Source organism: Coffea arabica, chromosome 7c (genome assembly GCF_036785885.1).
Source record: "Coffea arabica cultivar ET-39 chromosome 7c, Coffea Arabica ET-39 HiFi, whole genome shotgun sequence".
In the NCBI taxonomy this organism is placed as follows: Eukaryota; Viridiplantae; Streptophyta; class Magnoliopsida; order Gentianales; family Rubiaceae; genus Coffea; species Coffea arabica.
In genome coordinates, this window is record NC_092322.1 from 4,102,176 (window position 1) to 4,125,649 (window position 23,474).

Sequence of the window (23,474 nt, forward strand, 5' to 3'; positions counted from 1 at the left end):
AGAGCAAAATTAAATAAAAAATAAAAAAAAATAATGTCGTGGATTTAAAAAATCAAGAATGGTACCATTCATGGAATTTAAATTATGAAACCACTAAATAAAAAACAAAGTAGTACTGGCCTTTTAACGTGGATTTTTTTTTTGAAATATTCATTTTTGATAAAAAATAATAAGAATAACAACACCAGTTCTACTAAAAATTTTTAAAAAAGTAACATTATAGTTTAAGGGAAAAATATAGAACATTCGACCCTAAAATACTATTTAATTTGTATATGTCTGACCCAAATTTAACTCTGATCAGATTTGAATAAGAGTGCAAAACCCAAACATTAAGGATAACTTTCGGTATCATTAATTATTTTATGTATTCTTATTGCTGTCTTCATATGTAAATATGTATTTGCTATGTCAAATATATATATATATATATATACATATTGATTATAGTACTTGAGGATATTATAGAGATTATCAGTTTTTCATTTCCATTTTTAGATAATAATAATTGCAACCATTGTAATCAATTTTCAATTTTATATTTTCATTATGATAGGTAAAGTTAAATATATTGGGTCACAGGGATGTGAATTTAGAGGTTGGGTATGGGAGAAGGAGGGAGGGAAGAAAATGGTGAAGAATTGAAAAGTGACGAAAAAAATTGAAGAAGAAATATGGGTTATAGGTATAGGCGGAGAAGGAAGAGAAAAAGAAAAGGATTGTAGAGATATGACAGAGATGACAAAAAAAAATAATAGAGAGAGTGGTATCATGATAGAAGATACAAAAGTCGTAGGAGGCATCTCATGACTAACTGGCGGATAAGAGAAGAGGGAAATGATTGTGATTTTTAATAATTTTGAGAAATTTAAAAACATACTCCCTCCACCCCACTTTAATAGTTCCGTTTCTTTTTTCATACAGTTTAAGAAAAAATAGTTAATTTTGTTGGAAAAGTAAATTTAGATTGCTATTTTTCTAAAATACCCTCACATTAAATATGGTACAATTTTATGGGAATTTGAATTAATGGTAAAAAAAAAATCAACTCTCATTAAATGGGGTAGGTTTATAGTAACAACTACTTACATTGAATAAGGGTATTTTAGGAAAATTAAAATATAACTATATTATTCAATTGGAAAGTGGACTACAATTTGGGACAGATGAAAAAGGAATACAGGACTATCAAAGTGGGGACGAAGGGAGTATATTACATAGATTTTTTTTAAATATATGTTAAAATTTATGAAAAATGCTAATCTAAATGTAGTCAACAATTTTAGCGATACAAAGCAGGAGAAAGATTTTTTTTCTAAAAATGGAAAAAAATAAATTGGTTATAATTTATTTTTTTATATTATAAGTTTTGATATATGGGTATAATATAATATGTTTTATCTGGTACTGATAAATTAATTTTTTTAAGAAAACTCTTCTTACCTTACTATCCAACTTAACCCTTTCCTTAAATGCGTTAACAATTCCTTTATCATGTAAATCATTATAAATTAAATTTTTTGCAACATGTTAAGCATACACTTCTTTAAAATATTTATTATATATATATTATTCTGTACCATAATATATAAATATATATAATATTATTTTGATATGAAATATAATCCGTGCATAGCACGGGATCAAATTACTAGTTTGATATAAATAGTACACTATCCTCTATGTCGTATTGTGCAACAAAGGATGTCAGGAATGAGGAACCAGAACTGGGATCACATCCGAAGAGAAATTGGGCCACCTGTGTAGACGTTAAAAATCAATATCAGGCCCAGAAGATGTTAGCCTTATCCAAAACTACACGGAATAACGGATTGGAAGCTCAAGAGCAGAAACGCGACCCACCGATATTCCGTCGTGGCCGGAGGAGGGATATGAAGGCCAGCGGCGGATTGCCTTTCGGAGGTCCACGCGCCGCCGCAATTGGACCTATGCTCGTTGATCGCTGCAGCCCCACATATCGGTGCTACACCTCTTCCTCTCCCGGTACAGTTACAGAAAACCAAAACATAAAAAGGGGCTTTGGTTAATACACAGTTCGTAGTTGTAGTGCTATGATTAAGCAGCTTAAATAGTTTTTTATTTGCTTTCTACTGCAGACCATGTTTCATTTATTAAAGAAGTAGCAGCCACTCAACCTCCACAGCATTTGAGTAATCTACTCAGAATGCTTAAGGTTAGAGGTAAGGTAATATTTTCATCAGACACTTTTTCATGCTTAAATGGGGCCATCAGGCTAAATTTTGGCTTGTGAATCATAGTTTTTGGTAATCCGTGATTTAATGGATTGCGGATATTTTTCACTAAGAAATTTTCAGGCTGATGTATTGACTGGTAGCAGGCGATTCAATAATCTCTCCGGGAGCCAAGCGAGGGTTGATTCCTCTTGCTATACCTCTGTCTGAAAACACCTCAGGTGTGAATAAGGCTTGTGTTTGAGTTAAAAAGAAAAAAATAAACCAAATATATTGATTTGAGACCAATGTTCTATCTTTACACATTGCTGCTTGTGTATAGGTTCTGTAACTGCTTTGCTGCGATGGCCTACTGCCCCGACTGGGTAAAGTAACTCAAATCTTCTTTGCTGAGATGTTCTTCTTAGATTACTTGATCTCAATTTGTAGCATCCTTAGGATGGAGATGCCTGTGATACAAGTACAGAAGTATGGGGTATGGCTTCTAGCCAAGAATGTAAGTCTGAGATGTTACACATCCTCAACTGGGGACAGTATGTTGCTTTACATGTTATTGTCGTATTCATTAGCTTTAGGTCTTCAAGATTGCATTATTGTGCTTCCCTTCATTTGCTTTGTTATCTGTCCAAATACAGGTGGATCAATACATTCACAGACTCTTGGCAGAAGAAGACATTAAAGGTCCCCAAGAAAGGAATGATGAGTTATTTCATGTCTCTGTTGGTGCTGGAGTGAAACTCTACCAGAAGGGTGACTTTGCTGCATCTGGGCTTTCGAGTGTGGATACATATCTTATGAAGAAGGTAGCACCACGCATCTGTCATGCTACAAGAATGGTAGAATTGACAAAGGGTGCTAACTGGATATTCTTTTCCAGGTTGGCTTGTTTCCAGACATTTTAGAACGCAAAATCAAGCATCATTTCCAGAAGGGGGACCATGTAAGAAAATCGTTTTTGCTGCTCAGTCTCACTGCATGTTTCTTTGACATACTTGCTGATGTGAATATGATGGTGGAAGGTTTCAGCATTGGTGACTGGGGAATTCTATACCAAAAGGGAGCATTTTCCAGGATTTGGACGGCCCTTTGTTGTCAATTCTGAAGTGCTGTTGAAGTCTGTATATTTCTTTCATGCCTTGCTTCTTTCAGCGCATTATTCTTTCTGTGTAAGGGACTTGCATTCATATCGCAGGGTTGGACGGAACCTAGAAGCTAAAGATTCTGCAAGGGTGGCTTTGAAATCACCATGGTGGACTCTAGGCTGCAACTACCATGTAAGTGTCAGTTATACTTGTATCCCAATATTTGACTATTCTATCTTCTATATGGCATATACTGCTGATATGTTTTGACATTTGATTGAAACTCTACGAGCATGTTTGCCTACTTTCACCCTATTCAGGAAGTTGCGAGCATTGCCCGGTGGGATGATGAACAAATTGAGTACATTAAAGAGAGAGTGACCAAAGAGGGAAGACAAGAAGATATAAAAAGGGGAAAGGAACCCGCTCAGGTAAAACCTGAAACGGTTCTAGATCCGTATTGTGTTGTTTTAGTTCACATATCTCTTTCACCTTTTGGCAGCGTGTGCTTCAGTGTGTGTATACACCTTCCGTCATTTACAGGTTGCTCTGGATGAAGCAGCTTTCTTGTTGGATTTGGCTTCTGTGGAAGGCACCTGGGATGACAATTTGGAGCGGATTGCTGAATGTTATCAGGAAGCTGGGCTCCATGAAATTGCCAAATTTGTGCTATACAGAAATTGAACTGAAGTTGATTTTGGCATATGCATATCTTGCTTTCATGTACATTTCCAATTTTGTAATCTGCCGTCGCCTACAATTCCGGAATTACATCCGAGGATGATATTTTGGATTTATGTTATGACGTTGATTATAACATTCAATTGAATTCAAGACCAAGTTTCTGTGTCTTCCCAAGTCAACTGCACAAGCAGGCCTTTGGCTCTGAGTTCTGCAAAAGTCCTAAAACCACTTATAGAGAGCAAACTCTCTCTCTCTGTCCGATGACCAACTTAAGATTTGAATACTCTCTTCGGTGAATGCTCTATCCATGCAAGTTCTTGTGTTGAACATAGATGATCTGAATTATTCCTCCTCTCAAAATTGCTGTATTCTTGGTAAAATAAAAAAATTTAATTTTAATTCAATTGAAATGTATTCTTTTGAATTTATATACAATAGAAGTAACAAAGAGACACCCACCATCTCTCTCACACACAGATATGCAAGGCAAAAATCACACTGTAGTATTCTAGCCAAAAAAATTAAACCAATTTTCACTGTTACTGGATTCCGCCCTTCAATTTCAGCATTAGTCCAGCTTATGAAACTATTTTCTTGCAACTGCTGTTTCTCCCTCTCCTTAACAGCTTCTTTAGCAATCCTCCACTTCCCCTTTTCTTACTGGGAACAATAGCCAAAGAACCAATCTCAGCTTCATTATTTGAATAATTAACACCATTTGAACTTGCCACTTTCTCTGGAGGTTCTATTGTCCAATTCGGGCCAAAGACAGAATAGCTATTACCCTCTAGAATAATTTCCTTGGTTTTAGGAGACTTGAGATCCTCGGTCTCATATTTGTCTTCAGCTAGCATTTTATCTAGGAGAGATGACCGCTGGCGAGTATTCTTCTTAGGAGTTGTCATGGTCGCAACAACAGGATTAGAAGGGCTAGAGACGACCTTATCAAAAAGGGCAGCCTCCATGGGTGAAGCCAATGCCTTTAACTGCTTCCCCAAGTTTAAGATAGTTTCTTGGCATTCCGCCAGCTTTTCTGAAGCTGCTACAATCTCCCAATCCTACAAATTCAAAGCAACAAAGGAAATTCATGAATCACGATATTTTCCAGTTTATTACTAGGAGAGAAATGACTGAGTAAAGATTATGCCACCATCTATGAATTATGGAAAGATCTCAAAACAGTTCAACAAGCTAACTTAATCTTACTCCTATTTACTGCTGTTGCGTTGGACAGAATAAGAGCTCTCATAATGTTTACGAGGTTGCCAAGCTCAACCTAATTATGAGAAGGAAAACCAGAAAGAGAACTAAACATAGAAATCTGTTATTCTCAATGAGATAACTGCAAGAACACTTATAATTTATTTTGCTTTTTGAAATTCTAGTAACTCTGGACATGCTTTTGATTTTCATCTTTTCTGCTTCTATAATACTGCTCCAAGAAGTTACAGGGTCTCACTATTTTGACTACAGTTATCCGAAAAGATGACATCAAAAGACTCCTTAAAACTTACACACACACACTTGATGACCTTTCCAACTTGTTAACTTGCAATAACTTATCTATCAGTGCAGAAGTCCTAAATACTTTCAGAGAAAGCTCATGTAAGCTAAGATAATTACAAGACACAATCATCATTTCTGAGGGTAGGAACTTACAGTTCGAAGTTCTCTTCCATGGTTGGCGATACCATCAACAGTTCCCTTTTCAACCATGCTGCAAATTGCACATTTCACAACTCTGAGAGGCCCTACAAGTAATAATTTCTCACATTAAAGGAAAAAAAATGCTGTACCTTTCCATGGGAAGCTCTTGATCGTCATATGTCCCATTCAATTTTTGACAAGAACTTTTTTGGTTTGGCAGCTCCTTCTCTGTATACATGAGCTTTTCGCAAGCTTCCTTCAATTCATTTTTGGTCTCCATGAGCTGTCTCTCAAGTGCTTCCTTTACCTGCTTATGCTTTTGGTTTTGATGACTTGTTTTTTCCTTCATGGGCTTAGGAGATTCTACCTCCACCTGCAAAGTCTTGCTTGTTTTATTTGATTCCTGAAGTTGATTAATCAGGGATTCATTCTTAATAGCCTCTAATTGGAGTCTCCCTTCGAAATCATTCTCTGCTGATTCTTTATTCGGCAATTCATCTTTCAACCTTCTAAATTCTTTTCTAAAATTAGGCAGAACTTCTTCAACTTGAAAATGACTGTGCTCGTCGTTTGAAGCAGAAACAAGGGGCAAGGTGCACTTCTCTCCATTTTGGATGTTCAATTTGTTGGACTCTGAGACATGATTAGTTGCTCCACTATCAGCTTCACTTTCGCTTCTTGATTCATCCCAATCAAAATAACTTCTGATTGCATCCTTCATGCTTGAAACATCTTGAAGAGAAAAGCAATGGTTCATGATCCATTCCAAAGTACATGCTAATTGTTCCGCAAATGTTTCAAGACCAGACTTTCCATTTAACAAATCACTGCAAGTCTGAACAAACTGCTTTAAAGTGGTTGAGAGTTCAGAAGCTTTCCACTGGAACACACGACCAATATAGCCTGTAGGAGTCTCTGTATCCTTAAAATGTAATAAATTGTCATAGTTTCTTGACAACAACTCTGTGTTACCATTATCCAGGGGTGGAATACTGATCCCTTCAATGAGTTCAATGATCTTATGTAATGATTTGTTTAAATTAAGCTGCACTTTCTGGCTGCTCTTTGTTGCTGTAGTATTGCAAGTTCCTTTGTCAGAAGAATCTTCCTCTAGAACATTACTAGATCTCTCAGACATGTCTTTTGTGACACATAAAGCATCATCTTGATTTGAGCTTTCCTTTTTGTCAGTGAGCTGAAAATTTGGATGACAGAATTGTGGCAAACCAGCTTTGATCTCATCAAGTATTTCACTTGGTTTTCTCTTCAACACTTGGCTTTGCTCCAAAACAATTTGTATTATGCTTTCGAACAAAATATGAGCTTTATTCGGTGATACATTTTGAGACAGGATTTGGTGGCTGGGCACTGATAGGTTAGACAGATGACATACTGGAATCATTGCACCATTAGGCTGAGTTCTCAAGGGACTCTGGGTTGCATCATTTTCCGCTAGACGATTACTAGCTCCAGGTGGATCTTCTGCTGATACAACAGCTAACTTTTCCATCTCAACAAAATCATCCATCAAACTCATGTCAGAAGCTCCAACTGTTCTGCTGGATGGTGTGCCCATTTGTTTTCCACTTCTTAATTGCTCCAGCTCCAATATGAAAGCAGAAGCCGAAGATTCAGTACAGCTGGTTTTGTCATCACTGCCCATATCAGACATGGACGCCACAGAGAAAGTGTGTAGGTAGTGCTTGTTCTTCTCTGGTTCTGCTGTCTCGTGTCCTTCAAGCTGCTCTGGTGATTCAAGTTCACTCAATCTTTTGTTAAGGGCTTCTTTCAGAGTCCTATTTTCTTCTTCCATAAAACACAATTGCTCAGTCAAGAAACTGATCCTTTGCCTGAGGGTATCAGAAGCCATATCCGCCGAAATATCCATTGGACTGACTGGAGAAGGGTTGGACTTTCTTCTCCTTGTTTCAGCTTGATTCCTGCCCAACATTTCCACTTCATTCTTCATTTTTGCCAAGGCAGCAGGGCCTGGCAACCTCTTACGGACAAGGATGCGTAGGCTTTGGCATTCTGATTCCAACTTTGCAATTTTCTTCACACTTTCAAGATGTTGCTTGTGTGCAACCTCAGCAGTTCGGCGATTAAATTCTCTCTCCTCATTTCGAATCTCAAGTTCCTTCTCAAGCACACGAACCTCATATTTCAGAGAAACATTTTCTTTTTCTGTGGATTCTAGTCTGGTCACGAGGGAACTAAAGTCTACCTCCATCTGTGTTGTATGCTTATGTAATTCTTCAATCGCTTTTTCCTTAGCCAAGAGTGCCTTGCTGAGCTGACCATTTTCACCATCCACTTTGGCAAGTCTTTTATTGGCCTCCACTAACTTTTGATCCAGTACAAATCTTGTACTTTCGAATTCTTTTGATGTTTTCATAACAGCATCATGAATTCTTTTCTCCTGCTCTTCTCGAACAAAACGTAACTGCTGCATACATTCCTTCAGAGCTGCATCCAGATGAAGTAACCTTTCTTCAGAAACTGATCTTTGCTGTAAAGCTTTCTCAAGTTCTTGCTTCAAAGATAATGCTTCTGTCTCTGTCTTCTCCCAGCCTAAATGACTCTTTTATCAGTGAGCTAGAAAAATTGCAGCGAAGTATACAATACCCAGACTTGTATGACTGAAGAATGTACACAGTTGGAAATCCAATGGCTATTATGAGCGAGCTCACCTGCAATGGCCTCCTGAGCAATTTTTGCCTGTTGCTTTGCAAAATCATCTTTGTTGTTGCACTCAGAGATGGCAGAAGAAAGCTTGTGATTCAAAATTTTCAGATCTAGTTCAAGCTGTGCTTTGTCACTCAAAAGTGTCTGCATAAGCAAAAACTATGTGATCAGCAAACAGTTTCTTCTTAAAAGAATAGCTACAGTCCAGGCCCCCAACCATTCTCTTCTGGAAAGGCATTAGATAGGAAAGGTGGGATAGTCCGCTAAAATGACTTCATAGTTCAGATGCAACACTTTTGATCAGCAACTGATTGAGCATGGGTAACTAATTGAATAAGGCAAGTGGATACTTGCAAAATACTGTAGCATCCAGGCCAAGTTCTATCTACAAATTTTCCGGTTTGACATTTTCTCCTGGATTTAATCTACATTATGCAAGTTAGTTAGTCAAATATTATCACATGATTCCCCTAAAATCTTGCTGAACTACCTGAACTCCAATGAGACAGAGCTTCTTCTTTTCTTTTTTTTTTCTTCTTTTCCAGCCTAATATTATTGACGACTACTACTATGAATAAAGCCTTGACTTTTCAGGCAAATCTTGATAGAACATTAAAGAGGATAAGTTTTGCAAAAAGTATAATCGTTTCTCTCCAACTGACTCAAGTACAAAACTAGATCTTTTGGTTAAACATATGCATTGTTAAGCATCTCGAGGTCGAATATAAGCATTTTGGTAAGCTGCTTGTCCGTCTAGGAGACTAATGGCGGATACTTTTATCAACCATGAATTATTAGGGATGCTATAAAAAATAATTGAACAGTAAGTCTCAACCTGCTAGTCAACTCTGGCATGTATGTATAAGAGGGGTAGCTACATCCTAAGGTCATGAAATCAATTGTTTTTCTACGAAAAACTTAGAAACTTCATAGGGCTCTAAAGATCCAGCTCCCATTGCACCCCAGAGAAAAAGGAAATTGTGCCTGGTATTGTTCTTAATCAGCAAATTGAAAGTTAGCATACAAAGAATTCCACCAAAGATTACAGTCACAAGCTTCTTTATAGGCTAAGGAGGGTTCTTTCCATATCTGCCAACGCTTTGTCTAGCACTTACGTATTTTAATACTGCATAAATATAATGATCAGAATGGCTTATGTGTTTGTTCAATATCATTTGGATATACTGATATAGGTGATAGACAATGACATGAGATAGAAGCAAACTAATCGAAGAAATCATGACACATTTACCTCCTCTTCACCTCTGCTCAAAGAAAGGTTTGTCTTGTCATCGGAAATTATGGTCTTCTCAGTAGATCTTCTCTTCCAAAGCCATGATTTATGATCCATTGTACTTGATAAAGTGTTCAGCACTGCAATGGCATAAGAAAATGTATCAAATTCTGCCCAAAATGGAGCCTACAATCTCCATGGTCCAGCATTACCTTTCCCAGCATAATGAAAGGGTTGAGTGCTTGAGTTGAGTTAACTTCCTGGACTATATAGACCTGGAATAAAAATCTCTGATCTGCACGAGCAGTAAAACATTATAAAGGGGGCGACTGAGAAAATACAATCCACATATAGTCCTTATGAACGTTAAATTTAAACGTCTACAGATATAAGCAAACGAATAAATAAAATGTTGCTCCTTCTATCAGAATTGAAGGACATAAAATAAAAGGCCGTAGTCACAAATTATTGAAGGTCTTCTAGTAACTTTTACTCGTATCTAAAAGAGGGTAATTACTAGAATTCAATCTTATTTAGATGCTAGCAGCTTCATGTTGTTCTGACCAGAAACAGTTTTCCAACATTATTTTCTCTTAAGTATAAGCATACGAACCATTCCAGAAAGCGTAATTTCCGCGCGGATGCAAAAATGTAAGAACAATTAAAACTCAACAAAGCGCGTTTCATTATTTAGAGCAAGTCAGAACATCAAACCCCACCACCCCCCCCCCCCAAAAAAAAACACCCAGCGAAGCATCACCTTCGCTAAATAAAATGTTGCAGAGGCAGTTTTCGTCCAGACTAATTAAGCACACGTCAAGAAGATATAAACTAAACAAATACCTGAAAACATGACGCCAACGAAAAAAAAAAAACTTAGTAGTTGAAAATAACAAGACGCAGATCAAATCAAGCTAAGATTAGAAGAAAAAGGAAAGGTAATGCCCGAGGCAAAAGACAACAGTTCCTATTTTTATGAATTTAAGGAACAAAAAATAAGTGAGAAGCTGCCTATTTCATCAAGCGCCATAGATAGACAATATGTAGATACTCACGATTCGTAGCAATGCGATCATCTTAACCAACAACAGTTTCGGAAGAGGAAAGCATTCGCGAAGATTGTCAACCAAACTGAAGAAAGTAAAGTACGTACAAGTGGTTGAGACTTAAGAGAAAGGGAGCAATGGAGTAAATAAATGCACACTTCACTACTTTATCGAGAGAGAGAGAGTACAAGTAAAGCTTGGCGTTTATTGGTGGCGGTGAGAGGGACAGTCCAGTCCTCTTTAGCTTAGGATTGAACCGGAAATGATGCGGGTCGGTCCGAGGTACCTGGGATGAAGGGTCCATTTTTATTTTATTCTATTTTTAGCCCATCAACAGTTGTAATTGTCCTCGACGAAAGAGTTGTAATTTGACCCTTCAAACGACAAAAATGCCTCCATACTAGGCTCCAATTTAGGTAAGTAGAGTACACAACAAAAATAGCCCATTTATCCTTCCTACCCAATTGAATTACATAATAAGAAAAGAGTAGAGAAAGAAAACCATTTAAACTGAAAAAGGGTGTAGTACATGTATATTGTCTATATATTGGAGAAAGGACTTGTATTAACTATCAAAATAAACGACAGGTCTGCTTTAAACAAAAAAAAAAAAAAAAAAAATTGGCCGGGAGATGAGATTAGCTTTTCCACTTTTCAGGGGTGAAGTGGGATATTTGGCTACGTTGGAGCGCCAAAAACAAATTAACCCAAAGAAGAAGGGCTGTTTTCCGAGGGTTGCTTTGGTTTAACGGACACCGAGAGGGGGAGTCCATGTCCTTGTCAATTCTGACATGATTCATGTGTACTGTATCTGTCCTGATCAAACCACCTAACTAGTATTTGAGTAATTCAAAAAAGGAGAATACTTTCTCACGTGTAATTATTTAATCAGATGCTACTAGTTCTAGAGCCACCTTTTCTTTTCATTTTTTGTCGCAACGGTCGCATGTCTAACCTACTCTTATTTCTAAGGAACGGGGAAGGGGAATCTAGTCAGGAAAATATGATAGAAACTGAATCACCATCAAATAAGACGGATGCACGTACGGATTTAGAATAAAACTCATATTGAAACACCTTGATGGGAGACAAGATTTGAACCCTTGACCTCTGGAGCAATCTTTAACTACTAGTATTTTTTGTCAAAATTTATTTGCCTTGCATCATCAAATATTTTTTAATTATCTTTTTATTTCATATGTATTATATTAAAAAAATATTATTATTTTTAAAAAATTATTCCAAATAATTTACTATTCAAACACACTCATTATCCCACGCCTCAAGGATTTGGGGCAAAGAAGATTGTCAAATCAGTCGTTCTTAAATAAAATGTAACTTCATCGAATAATTTGTAATTCTACTTGAATTATTTATAAAATTTCCCAACAAACATGCAATGATTATATAGAAAATTCACACAAACAGTAACAGAATATCGTACCATTTACTATAAATATGTAAAAGTAGTTAGAAGGAATTACAATTTCTACGGAGGGAGTTGTACTGCTCTGGGACATCGATCGGACAACCGTCCCTGCCAAGTCCAAGTTTTTAGTTTTGTAACAAAAAAGAGAGCATTAAGTTGGTGAAAATATCCTGTGTCGGTGCTGTCAAGATTTTAGATAAAATAATAGAGCACCTACTCTTAGAGAAGTGGCGGTTATGCAAATATCTGCATATGCGCGTACTTTTATTGCAAACTGCTTTATGTATTCTGAGCTAAATACTTGTAAACCAGTCTCGTTTTTGATTGGTTAAGCTGTATAGTCTCATTCTCTTTTTTTTTTTAACCCAATAATGTAGTAAATTGTAGTCTAATTCTTTGATAGATACATAAAGTCGTAAATTATATTTTTCCAAAAAAAAAATAGTCATAAATTACGTACAACTCATACATGGAAGGTGGGCAATACTTATGGTTAAAATATTGCAGCATACTGTCAGTGTATTAAATTTAACTCTTACACATATGTCATGAATCTAACAGTGATAGTGTATACACTGGAAGTGTATATAAGATTACTCATAAACCAAAGTTTATAGTGTTTCTTCTCTTTTTTTTCCTTTAATTCATAATTTTTGTTAACCAACCAATCGCAGCTTCTCCTAATTAATTAAAAAAAAATAGAATATGGCTTTAGTCGTCTAGAAGTGCAATGCTTACACTTGATAAAGACAAAAAAACAAAGTGCTCACATTACCAAATAAAATAAGTAAATTGTCTAGTCGGCCACTAAATTATTACTTTTATACACTTTTCACCCTTAAACTGTATTACTCTATATTGTTTATCCTATTAAACAAGTTAATAAGTAAGTTTTTAGAGTTTTAGAACGGACGTAAGTAAGAGATTTTGGATTTAAGACCTCCTATTTGCGCTTTAAAGAAATATTATATATATATATATACATATATATATAAAAGAATGGAGGGACAAACCTTTAAAAAAAAAGGCAGAGAAAGGACAGACTACCTATTGCCTCTTCTTCCTCTCTCCCTCCATTCACTTAGCTCAAATAGCAAAAATTAACATAAAGGCCAAAAACTTACATACTAATTTGTTTATGGATTTAAATGATGCATGATATAGTTTAAGGGTTAAAAACGTATAAAATAATAGTTTGGGGATCGTTGTTCAATTTACTCCATAAAAAAATGAACCTTTTTCTTTAATTGTTAGCGTTTCTTTTTTATTTTTTTAAAGGATTGTTGGGGTTTCTTTAAAAGCATCAAGTAACGTTACATCCGATTTCATGATAGCTTCAACAAACTTGGATGAGTGTGGTGATTGAGATGCTAGGGCCTACTGATGTGAAATTCCGCAATACATATCCATGGTTTGAGAGTTTTTTTCTTTTTTTGAGCAATGGTTTGAAAACTTAAAAACAGGCTGTGCAGCTGAGCTTTTAATTATCATCATTAGGCCTCAAGGTTTAGGTCCAAGCAAAAGTTATGCCATCAATTCGACTTTGCTGTTGGTGGTTCGACAATTGATTGCCTTTCCGACAGATGCTTTCAGCCTTAATCCATTGTCAATGTTTGTTCGCTTTGCTCGTTCCGCTTTTGGAGTCTTCCTTAACCTTTTTATCAATCACGATAGTAATTGACTCTGCAGACGGCCGGGGCCCCTTTTTCTTCGCTTCTTTTGGTGACTCAAAAACTTTATTATGTGACACTGACAATAATCTTTTGGCATGCTTCTGTTCCACTCTTCCGCGATCCAACGTACCATTTGGGCATCTCTCTTTGTACTTAGCTAATTTTTGTCGAATTTTCTACTTAAGGATTGTTCTACCACCACCTTAGTTGATTATCAAATAAGAACCATTCATAATTCACCTCTGCATATAAGTAGTCCAGTCGATATTTGTCGAATCGCCTTAAAAAAAAAAAAAAAAAATAAGAACCACATTATTAGCAAAATTCAGAACCGATGTTGTTAAGTATACTTTTCTTCTGTCGTCTGACTGATTCCTTTCGACATTTTGTGAGATAAATGATGAAAAAAAAACGTTGCGCGGTAATTTTCACAGTCACAGGCGAAAAGAACTCCATGCTTAGCCAACAAAGACCTTGTTGGCAGGGCGGTTGAGCGGTTGTCTCTCTTGGATCAACCAACTACTGGGGTTAAAAATTTTACTGTAATTCCGGTGAGTTGGTGAAACACAGTGTACTATTTAGCAAGGAAACAGTAGCATCTTTTCTTTATCGGCAACGATAACAGTTTGTATAACCTATTCTAGATTAATCTAAGAGGAGAAAGTCATAAATAGTGACCGGTGGGATGCAATGATTGAACCCATTACCCTTACCCCCGTAAAAAAAAAAAAAAAAAAAAAGTTAGACGGTGAATTAGTGTGTAATTAAATTAGTAGTTGTTAAATTAGTGTCAGTTCAAAATGACTCAATGAGCATCATAAAATATCTAGAGAATGTAAGGGTTTTTTGGCCCAGAAGACAGGCCAGTGTCTTGCAAAATTGGAGGATAAATCACACATGAAAGCGCAGCAGCCACCGTTTTAGTTTTGGGAAAATGACAGTCTAACCATTATTTAACTGATGAAGTAGCAAGCTCTAAGTTACCATACTTTGTTTTCAATGAAATCCTACTCTAAACATGATTTTCCAATTCAAGTACGAATATTAATCAGAAATCAAGAAACCTGAATAGAGAACCTACCTAGTACCTACCGAGGTGTACCTGGCATATAATAGACAAATTTGTTGCAGATAGTTGGGGAATGTGTTACCAAGTACCCATCATCAACCACCTCCCATTACTATAGTCATTTGTTTTATTCATTACTCTTACGTTCTCAATTATACTTAACATGTCTTTCCTCCACATATAAAGTATGAGCATTGCCTTTCCTTTGGTGTTTTAAATTTTTTTTTTGTCATTATTTGTTATTTCAGTTTTACATCCAAATAAGTAAAAATTTATAGTGCATAAAATCACCACAAACAAACTAATAGTACTTATCCAATTTCAACAACTTCTTTTATTCTAACTTCTAATAACCTCCTTTCAAAAAAAAAAAAATTCCAATAACTTGCCTCTCTCTCTCTCTGCAAATTAAACTCTGTATTAATAACTTCTATATTTACCGACAAAAAAAAAAATCCTACCATTTTATTGTGAAAAAGAAACTCGGTTTTCGATTTACTCACCCCTAAAGTGTGCCTCTTCTGCCAGTACATAATTAATTCACTATTAGTAGACGGGCTGGACTTCGAAGGGGCAGAACCTAGATTTTTGGTTAACTCAGCCCAACCTTATTTACTACTCGGCCTTGTTGAACAGGCCCATTTGCAGCTCCCTTAAGAAATTTAATATACAGTAAGTACTATTTAGATATATTTAGATTCACGCATCCTTTGAATATACACTCTATTTTTCTTTCTCTTTTTTCCCCTTTTTTAAGTTCAAGGAAGATTTTAAATTTTGTATAAGGCCAAGGAGAAAAGGAAAAGGAGAAGCGTTTAAAAGTCCAATTATAGTCATATAATAATATGTTCTTATCGATGGACTTTGGGTTATGGGAGACTCTTGCACGCCCTTTGACGAAAGTACACGCAATAGGTTAATTTACTAAATTTTTAAAACTGTGTGCCAAGTTTTTTTTTATTATATTAGGGCACGTAAATAGTATAAAAAAAAAATCTTTTTGGGGTTAAATTACTTATATGATGACCACTTCAATTTTCGCTAAACCAATTGGGCCTTTGGCCCCAAAGAATTAGCGAAAGCCCAAAGTAACTTGTTAGTCGTGTACAACAGGGCTTAGAGGTGATGATGTCCTGAAAACGAGAAGACAGCCGTCGCGCCATTCTGGCATCAAAGATAAACGGAATTAAACCGGACGTCTGGTTCGGAAACACAAAATTCACCCTCTCAATTCTCCATTTTCTGCTCCGCCCTAAATTTTAAAAGCTTCCAGAATCAATATTTGGGAAAATTGCATCATAAACGCGCCAAATTTTTTTTTTTAGTTAAGAAAGTATGATTAAAACAAAGCACCAAAAATCTAAACCAACTGCCAAATCTGCCCACGTAAGTGATAAAGTCCCCCGGTATTTCATATAACCAGTCTAATTTGAACTTTGATTGAAATGCTCTGATTAAAACCCTAATGCTCTTTAGTTTTCTAATTCCATATTTTTTTTCCTAATTTTTGGCAACAGATAAAAAAGGCTGGAAAGCAAGCTGATATATCTGAATTTAAGCAGCAGCTGGATGCTTTGGGCCTAAAAATAATTCAAGTCACTGCAGATGGTAATTGTTTCTTCAGGTGTGCGATAATTTGATAATCTTCTTGGTATCCTATCTTTTCCCCTTGTCAGTATTCATTTATTGGTAATTGTAATTGTGGTAACTTGAGAAAGTAGTTGCTGTTTGGGCAGAGCATTAGCGGATCAATTGGAAGGCAATGAGGAAGAGCATGAGAAATATCGGAATATGGTAGTCCGTTTTATAATGGTATAGTATTTTACCGATGCCTTTAATTTCTTAATATCCATCGCTTAAAGAAACAAAATTAATACTTGAGCGTTGAGTTAGGGCTTGAAAAATTTCTGGACCTGTTGCTGGATTGCTTGTTTAGTCTTGTCTTGCTTTTAAAATTGGACTGAGAACATTATGCTTTGACTGCTTTTTTAAACGGTATCTAAATGTTTCTCATCCTAATCAAGTAGGTCATTTGGAGAAATTACACTAAAGAATTGTTCCATTTATGGTTACTTAGGATACACAATTTATGTTTTTGTCATATATTTCGTTCTCAACAGCTCAAACTCAGCTGGTTATATTTTTTATAAGCTAGTAGTTGTATTAGGTGTTCTCAATTGCCTTGAAATTTTCCTTTAAATGATTTTAAGCTGAGGCTAACTGAATCTTACGTCGAAAAGGATGTCAGTATAATTTTTTTCAATTTGTGAGACTCTTTGTTTTTATAATGATGTCAAATATCACACTTATTTTGTGTATGTTTTGTAGATTTGGGTTGTTAGTTAGGTAGCATTCTGTTTATTTGATGTTTGAGTAAACCTGCTTTCATGTTCTTTGGGCATCTTTATTGTAGGCTTTTCTTGCTCTGCCTGGTCCACTGTTACATTCCATAGGCTCTGAACCTAGAAGTTATTGTACCTAACTAACTAGTGGAGCTATATTTAACAGAAAAATCGAGAAATGTTCGAGCCTTTTATTGAGGATGAGGTACCATTTGATGAATATTGTCAGTCAATGGAAAAGGATGGGACTTGGGCAGGACATATGGAATTGCAAGCTGCTTCGCTTGTCACTCATTGTAATATATGCATTCACCGAGTAAACTCTCTTCTTCTTCCACAGATTGTTAAAGTTTTTCCATGACCACAGGCAATGAAAAAAGTTTACCTACCATCACTTGATCTGCATTTGAGTGGTGCCTTGGGTCAAAGTTGTCACAAGTTATTTCCTAGTACTTTATGAGCAGATTTCTGATTAACCTTCATGTGTTTTGCAGCATATTTCTCCTCGCTGGTACATACAGAATTTTGACAATTGTGAAGCCAAAATGATCCATCTGTAAGCACAAGCATGATTTTCAGATGCTACCTTTGCCCAATCTATGCAGGACCTTCAAGCCATTGTTAGCAAAAGTATTTCTTCGTTTTTTTTTTTTTTGGTGAGGAGTCAAAGGTACTGCTTGTCAATGTTTCTTGAATTGGGGAATAAATTTATAGACAAGCCAATCTCTATTATCAATGCAAACCTGCAATGCAGAGTGCCTGGGGTTGGAATTGGTTTTGTTGGGTTTTTATGCAAAAAGTATTTTGTTGGTTATATATTCTTCACTTTTCGAAATAGTCTATATCCAGTGCTGAATATACTTGGATTGCAAGGATGTGCTTTTCTTTACTTTCTGGTTGCACGCATGATTGTTGTTCAAGTCTAGACTAGTATCTACTCAATAAGTTATATTCAAAGATTAATATTTTATTACTATGCCAAAAAGTAATGATTAATATTGACTTAAGTTCCATCCAAAAAAAAAAAAAAATCTTTTGCCGCCGGACAGTTAATTTTAACATATTAAATTCAATCATGCCAGAAGCAAGTGGGAGGTGACATGCATGACAAGTTAATGATAATTAGATGGATTCGTAAAGCGCCACAAGCAACAAGTCTTACCAGAGCAAAAATGTAAAGAGAGAAGAAGTAACTCCTTCGTTACTTAATCACATTATCTGTTATAAATTGGTTGGATGAAAGTTGTTTCTGACATTAATCTGTTTAATTTCTTTGTTGGGGCTTTTACATTCTGGTAGAAGAAATTAAGGTCTCTAACTTTTGTGTTTCCTTGCCTTTCTTTCACATCCTGATCTCCATTTGGCTGGCAGCAGTGTGTAATCCCAACTCTGACCTTGAAGATTCCAAAAAGCCACTAGTTAGGATTGTTTTCGTTTTAATTGTTCCATTAGGCATATCTTCATTTACTTATTCCATGAGATAACAGAAAACATGCTTTATCCGTGTTGATTGTTGAGAGATACTTGGTATCGGCAGCATAACTTGTGTATCTGTTTGCAGTTCTTATCATGATGGAGAGCATTACAACAGTGTCAGATCAAAGGATGACACTTGTGCTGGACCAGCAAGGCCAATTGTAATCAAGGTTTCTGTCATTATCATCTTTAGTTTCATTGTTTTTCCTCTGTTATGAAAATTCATAATTTGATCCATATGACCTGGATGCCCTTTTTGCCCTGTCTCTTTGACATCTTTCCTAGAAGTCTGATAACCTCTAGTATATGAAAGGCTGATGCTGATCTTTCAGCGACATCTCATCATGCAAAAAGTGCCACCACGAAATCTATGGGAGACATTGCTGGTAATAATGTTCAGCCAAGGTGTCTTAAAATGGTCGTGACAGGAAGTGGATGTGAAGATGTTGAAAAGGTTAAAAAGGTAATAATTGGGAAGAAGTTCTACCTTGTAGCTTTGCGTACTTCATAAGCATGCATTGCCGCTCCTATCTTGCTTCTACTAATTACTTTTTAAGTTCATGGAGCTTCAGGGAAATCTTTCCCTCCTTCTAATATCAGCTAAAACCCAGGTTTTACAAGAAGTAGGTGGCGATGCTGATGCTGCAATTGAGTATCTAATAGCTCAACAAAATTCTGAAGAGAGTTTACAAGAAAATGTTCAGCTTTATATTTCAGAAAACACTGTTCATGGTAATGGCCAGTTAGTTCCCTTTTTAATGTAACCCTTCTGATCATATCTTGTATCCAGCCCAGTAGGCCTCGCATTTCCGAAATCCTTTTGTTGTTCTTCTTTTATTCTGTGTCTGGTCTAAAGCTATTGCAGCCTTACTTTTAGCATCAGCTAGTATTATTGGGACAGACTTCTGTTTGGCGTATTGCATTGAAGTTTTCAATAGTATTCATCCTAATTTTTACTACTGCACTGCCAAACAATTCCTCTGTTTGTTGAATTCACTTGACCTTCCTTCCCTGCCCAAACTTACAAATACTAAAAGGGAAAAAGGAAGAAGAAAATGGATTTAGAAACTTACACAGATATCCATTTTTAACAAGTCATCTCTCTCCCTTATACTTTTTCTTTTTCAGTTGGTTTGTCTTATTAGCTAAGAACCTCCTTTTGTGCTGCACTATTACATTTTCACATGGCCAGGTGAGCATGACAGTGAAATACTTGAGCAGCAAAGCATGCAAAATGAAAAAAAGACTGGAAATACACAAATGACTCAGATTGAGAATAGCTTATCGTTGGATGACAAGGTTTCATTACTTTTTGGTTATAAGAATTGGGATTCTTAATGCTCTCCCTTCTCCTTCTTATGCTACATTTGAAGGGTACATTTCTTTCCATTGATATTTTTGTAGAAAATTCCAAGAAACAAGGCATGCCCTTGTGGTTCAAAAAAGAAATACAAGTCTTGCTGTGGATCAGTTGCTGGAAAATCTTCTGCTAGATTTTCGGGGTATGCTTCCTGAATACCGCTTAATTAGTTTTTCTGGATTTTCCTACAAAATCAAAATTTTGGGTACTTAAAAGCCAAAAGCCATAAATTGGTTCGTGTTATGAGTTTGGTCAAAGTTGCTTCTTCGAGTTCTAGGATACTATGCAGTGCAATGGCTGCCATTCTTCCTTTGGAAGTAAATCATCAGGCAACTTGGCTCTAGAGGGGAATCTTGTTACAATCTAGTTTGGATGGTTTATTGCAACATTATCATTACGGAACACTTCAGCAGTCCTGCAATGTACCTATTCTGTTTTAGCTGGACTACGTGCACCATGTTCGTTCTGTTGCATGCCATCTTTCATACTTGAACTTTGACCTTTGGATGAGTATTCATCCTACAACTCTCCAAAAATTAATGGATTTATGTATGGTGGTACTATGTTTGCAGGTAAATGCGTCATATTTGAGATTGATATATATGGAATTCATTTCATAGAAGTAATCGGTATTTAAAGTTGAAATAGAAGTCAGTTTATTAGAGCAAGGCAGAAGGTTTAGTAGAAGTGGAAGTGCATATGTGAAATTTTAGTCTGCCCAGAAATACACAAGGGAAGATGCAAGGGGTCTATAAACTTAAATCAGGATGATTTGAAAACTCAGGCTTAATCTTTCGCAGGAATGCTAGACTTGTTGATTAAAGCATTTTTAGGCTAGTGAAGAATGACATTGGTTTCTTCTGTGATATTCATATACTTTAAGAACTAAAGAGAAGATTTTGAAGGACAGCCATTTCATTGTGGAGAACACAGCTGGTCATTGCTTAACTGTTAGGTATATAAAGCTTAATGGACGAAGAGTATTCATGAACTCATAAGTATAAAATTGAGCTGAGGACGTGCAACCGGGTGTAAATATGTCTAAACTCAGATGTCATCCGAAACATAATTACAGTATTTCAAAATCCAAGGAAATGAGGAGCGAAATATATTCTTTCCAGGAACTCTTCTTCACCCCTCTCCATGCAGCATAAACCTGCCTTTCCTTTCCTAACGCTGATCACATATTATCTTTTCAGAAAACAATCAGTTGATGATGGCAATGATAGAAAAGACAAAAAGCAACGCAAGAAAGCACCAAAAAATGTTTTGAATCATGATCGATCTGAAGGAGGGCTGCCTGATATGGGTGCACTTTGCATATGAGCTTCTTTTTTCAGGTATTTTGCCACTGCATTATTTCTGTATGATGTAATAGTGTCCGGTAACCTGTGTTGTATAATTCAAAATATAATTTGAATCATGATCAATCTGAAGGAGGGCTACCTGATACGCGTGCACTTTGCATATGAGTTTCTTTTTCAGGTATTTTGCCACTGCACCATTTCTGTATGATTTAATAGTGTCCAGTAACCTGTGTTGAATAATTCGTAGCATTAGAGCTAAGCATGCTGCTCATGAAAAGAGTCCGTGTGCATCCATATCCAAATTTTTGGGAGTGTTGATATTTCTGAATGTTATTGAAGGATGGTAATTCCTGAGAGTATCATTTGTTCTATCCAAGGTATTCCAGCTGCCAGTTTATTAGATATTGCCGACGTTAAAGTTCCATACAATCATTGTAAGAACTCACATGGGAATTTGAATTTTTGTTGATTTTGGCTGGATCAGTTTCAGAGGCAGCTTGTAAAATATTGCCATATGGCCACGTTCTTTTAATACCTTCAGCCGTCCCTCATTTTTTAAGCCTTAAACGGTCTGCTATTGAAATGACAAATTTGCTGATTTTATTTACTTTTTCCTATCCAGGTTCATGGTGCGCTAATTAATTGGAATACTTGTGTAATGCTTTGGGACCTCAGGACAAGTGACAATAAAGGCCGAATCTGGATCACACGTACCTTTGCTGGGCAACAGCGCAAGGAAGAGATTGCTTAGCTGATAGCGAGATGTCTATAGCATTCCAGCCTTCAGAGGAAAATGAATCTATCCCGCCATTTGGACCAAATTCTGTCCTCTCAAATTCTGTTTTATCCTGATCTAGCCTTCTTCCCAATGCCAATATCGCATGATTTTGCGGTTGTATTTTTTTAACTTTTTTTTTTTTTGTGGATTATCTCATCTAGTAGATTTCTTGTATACGTGAAACGACCTTCCCTCATCATTTCATTTTCCAAGGGTAACAGATAGTGTTGAAATCCGATGCCCGGAGTCGAGATGTACGCTTCCTTTTGAGAAGTTTATTAAACGCTTCTCTTTGCCCATCTAGATGGATTTTTAGCAATTTAGTAGGGAAGATTAGGTGTTGGTTTGTTAAATTGCTCAAAACCATCCTTATAAGGAATAATAATGCCTTTTACATTGCACAAATTCTTTTTCAAAAAATTTTCTTAGGAAATTATTGCGCCCATATTATTAGTTAAGGGATGGTTTTTGTAGAAATGGAAAAGGATAGGAAAAAAGAAGTCAGAACAAGGAAGACTAAAATTAAAATTCTTTTTATAGGACGCAAAAAAAAAAAAACCCTTGCTATTAAAATGGCAATGACAAAGGGACTCCCTAATTAAGAAAGTCCTGGAGTTAATTTCCAATCGCAGAAATTTCCGCTACAGGAGTCAATCGCAGAGATTTCCGCGGAAGAGAGGAGAATTGCAAATTGACAGATTGAAGAGCCAAAAGAAAGAGAGCGAAAAATGTCGGGATTGGAAGACCAAAACGTGCGCAATTCTAGAAAACCACGTTGTTGTCTCCTCTTATTTATGCGGGGTTGAATCGGTAGCTGACGTTTTTAGTCCAGTGTCGAACTCCAGAGGCAGCAGGCACAAAACATTGAAGATTCCTCCAGGCTTTGTCGCAATCATTAGACAATAAAGCATCGTCCGGTTTCCTTAACTGGAAATTCGCGGTCATCTCTGGTTGTTGAAAACTGTTAACATATTTGCAAAAGCAGCAAAGACCCAAAGAGATTAAGAAAGGTAACGAAGCAGTATACATTAATGGAAATGTTAGTGGACAAGTTGGTTTTTGGGAATGTGATAAATCATCAGAGATCTACACCAATCTCGGTAGAATTTCGTTTGCCATTATGAGCATGGAGGTGGACCAGGTGGTGGAGGCCGAGCAAAAGAAAGTCATGAAGATGGGGGGGGGGGGCGTAGTATCAATAGTGGTATATGAGATGGCTAAAATAACCCTAAAAACTCTTGAAATAATTATGATTTTTCTTCTCTTAAACTTCTTCAGTAGCCATTTAATCCTTGCCAAAGTGATAGATATTGGTTCAAAGATATATCTTTCTAATCTTTTCTTTGACCTTTTCATTTTTCCTTAGAGCGTACCAGGAGAGGGAAAAAGAGTAAACCCCATAACCCAAAAACAAAAAAAAAAAAAACAAATAAAAAAATAGAGAATAAG

At 36.3% G+C, this 23,474-nt stretch overlaps 3 protein-coding genes across 12 annotated transcripts; 2 read left to right on the forward strand and 1 right to left on the reverse strand.

The window, feature by feature from the left end:
* Positions 1–1,646: 1,646 nt before the first annotated feature.
* Positions 1,647–4,146, forward strand: LOC113698175 (protein IN CHLOROPLAST ATPASE BIOGENESIS, chloroplastic). 3 transcript variants are annotated; one of them, XM_072057236.1, is made up of 11 exons: positions 1,647–2,004; positions 2,118–2,201; positions 2,360–2,434; positions 2,536–2,578; positions 2,652–2,709; positions 2,849–3,016; positions 3,091–3,153; positions 3,233–3,327; positions 3,385–3,487; positions 3,616–3,726; positions 3,839–4,146. In XM_072057236.1, exons 1-11 carry the CDS (start codon positions 1,683–1,685, stop codon positions 3,977–3,979), a joined length of 1,263 nt encoding a protein of 420 aa, XP_071913337.1. In that variant the 5' UTR covers positions 1,647–1,682; the 3' UTR covers positions 3,980–4,146. The 3 variants fall into 3 exon arrangements, with proteins under 3 accessions (XP_071913337.1, XP_027073689.2, XP_071913336.1); XM_027217888.2 differs by having other exon boundaries at positions 3,406–3,487; XM_072057235.1 differs by having other exon boundaries at positions 3,233–3,487.
* A 213-nt stretch (positions 4,147–4,359) lies between these two features.
* Positions 4,360–10,815, reverse strand: LOC113698174 (filament-like plant protein 7). Its single transcript, XM_027217887.2, has 7 exons — positions 10,601–10,815; positions 9,758–9,840; positions 9,564–9,685; positions 8,317–8,455; positions 5,776–8,197; positions 5,639–5,696; positions 4,360–5,037 (listed from the first exon to the last, which is right to left on the reverse strand). Exons 3-7 carry the CDS (start codon positions 9,660–9,662, stop codon positions 4,558–4,560), a joined length of 3,198 nt encoding a protein of 1,065 aa, XP_027073688.1. The 5' UTR covers positions 9,663–9,685; positions 9,758–9,840; positions 10,601–10,815; the 3' UTR covers positions 4,360–4,557.
* A 5,064-nt stretch (positions 10,816–15,879) lies between these two features.
* On the forward strand, positions 15,880–22,324 carry LOC113697748 (OVARIAN TUMOR DOMAIN-containing deubiquitinating enzyme 7). Of its 8 annotated transcripts, XR_003449976.2 has the most exons (13): positions 15,885–16,148; positions 16,280–16,386; positions 16,484–16,574; positions 17,271–17,420; positions 17,599–17,660; positions 18,666–18,750; positions 18,894–19,043; positions 19,192–19,312; positions 19,773–19,879; positions 19,985–20,082; positions 21,140–21,280; positions 21,378–21,425; positions 21,870–22,324. XR_003449976.2 is itself a non-coding variant. In XM_072057237.1 (12 exons), the coding sequence occupies exons 1-11, from the start codon at positions 16,098–16,100 to the stop codon at positions 21,264–21,266; spliced, it is 1,149 nt and encodes a 382-aa protein (XP_071913338.1). In that variant the 5' UTR covers positions 15,885–16,097; the 3' UTR covers positions 21,267–21,280; positions 21,378–22,324. The 8 variants fall into 8 exon arrangements, 7 of the variants coding, with proteins under 7 accessions (XP_071913339.1, XP_071913338.1, XP_027073126.1 ...); XM_072057237.1 differs by having other exon boundaries at positions 21,378–22,324; XM_027217325.2 differs by lacking the exon at positions 21,378–21,425 and having other exon boundaries at positions 15,886–16,148.
* Positions 22,325–23,474: the final 1,150 nt, after the last annotated feature.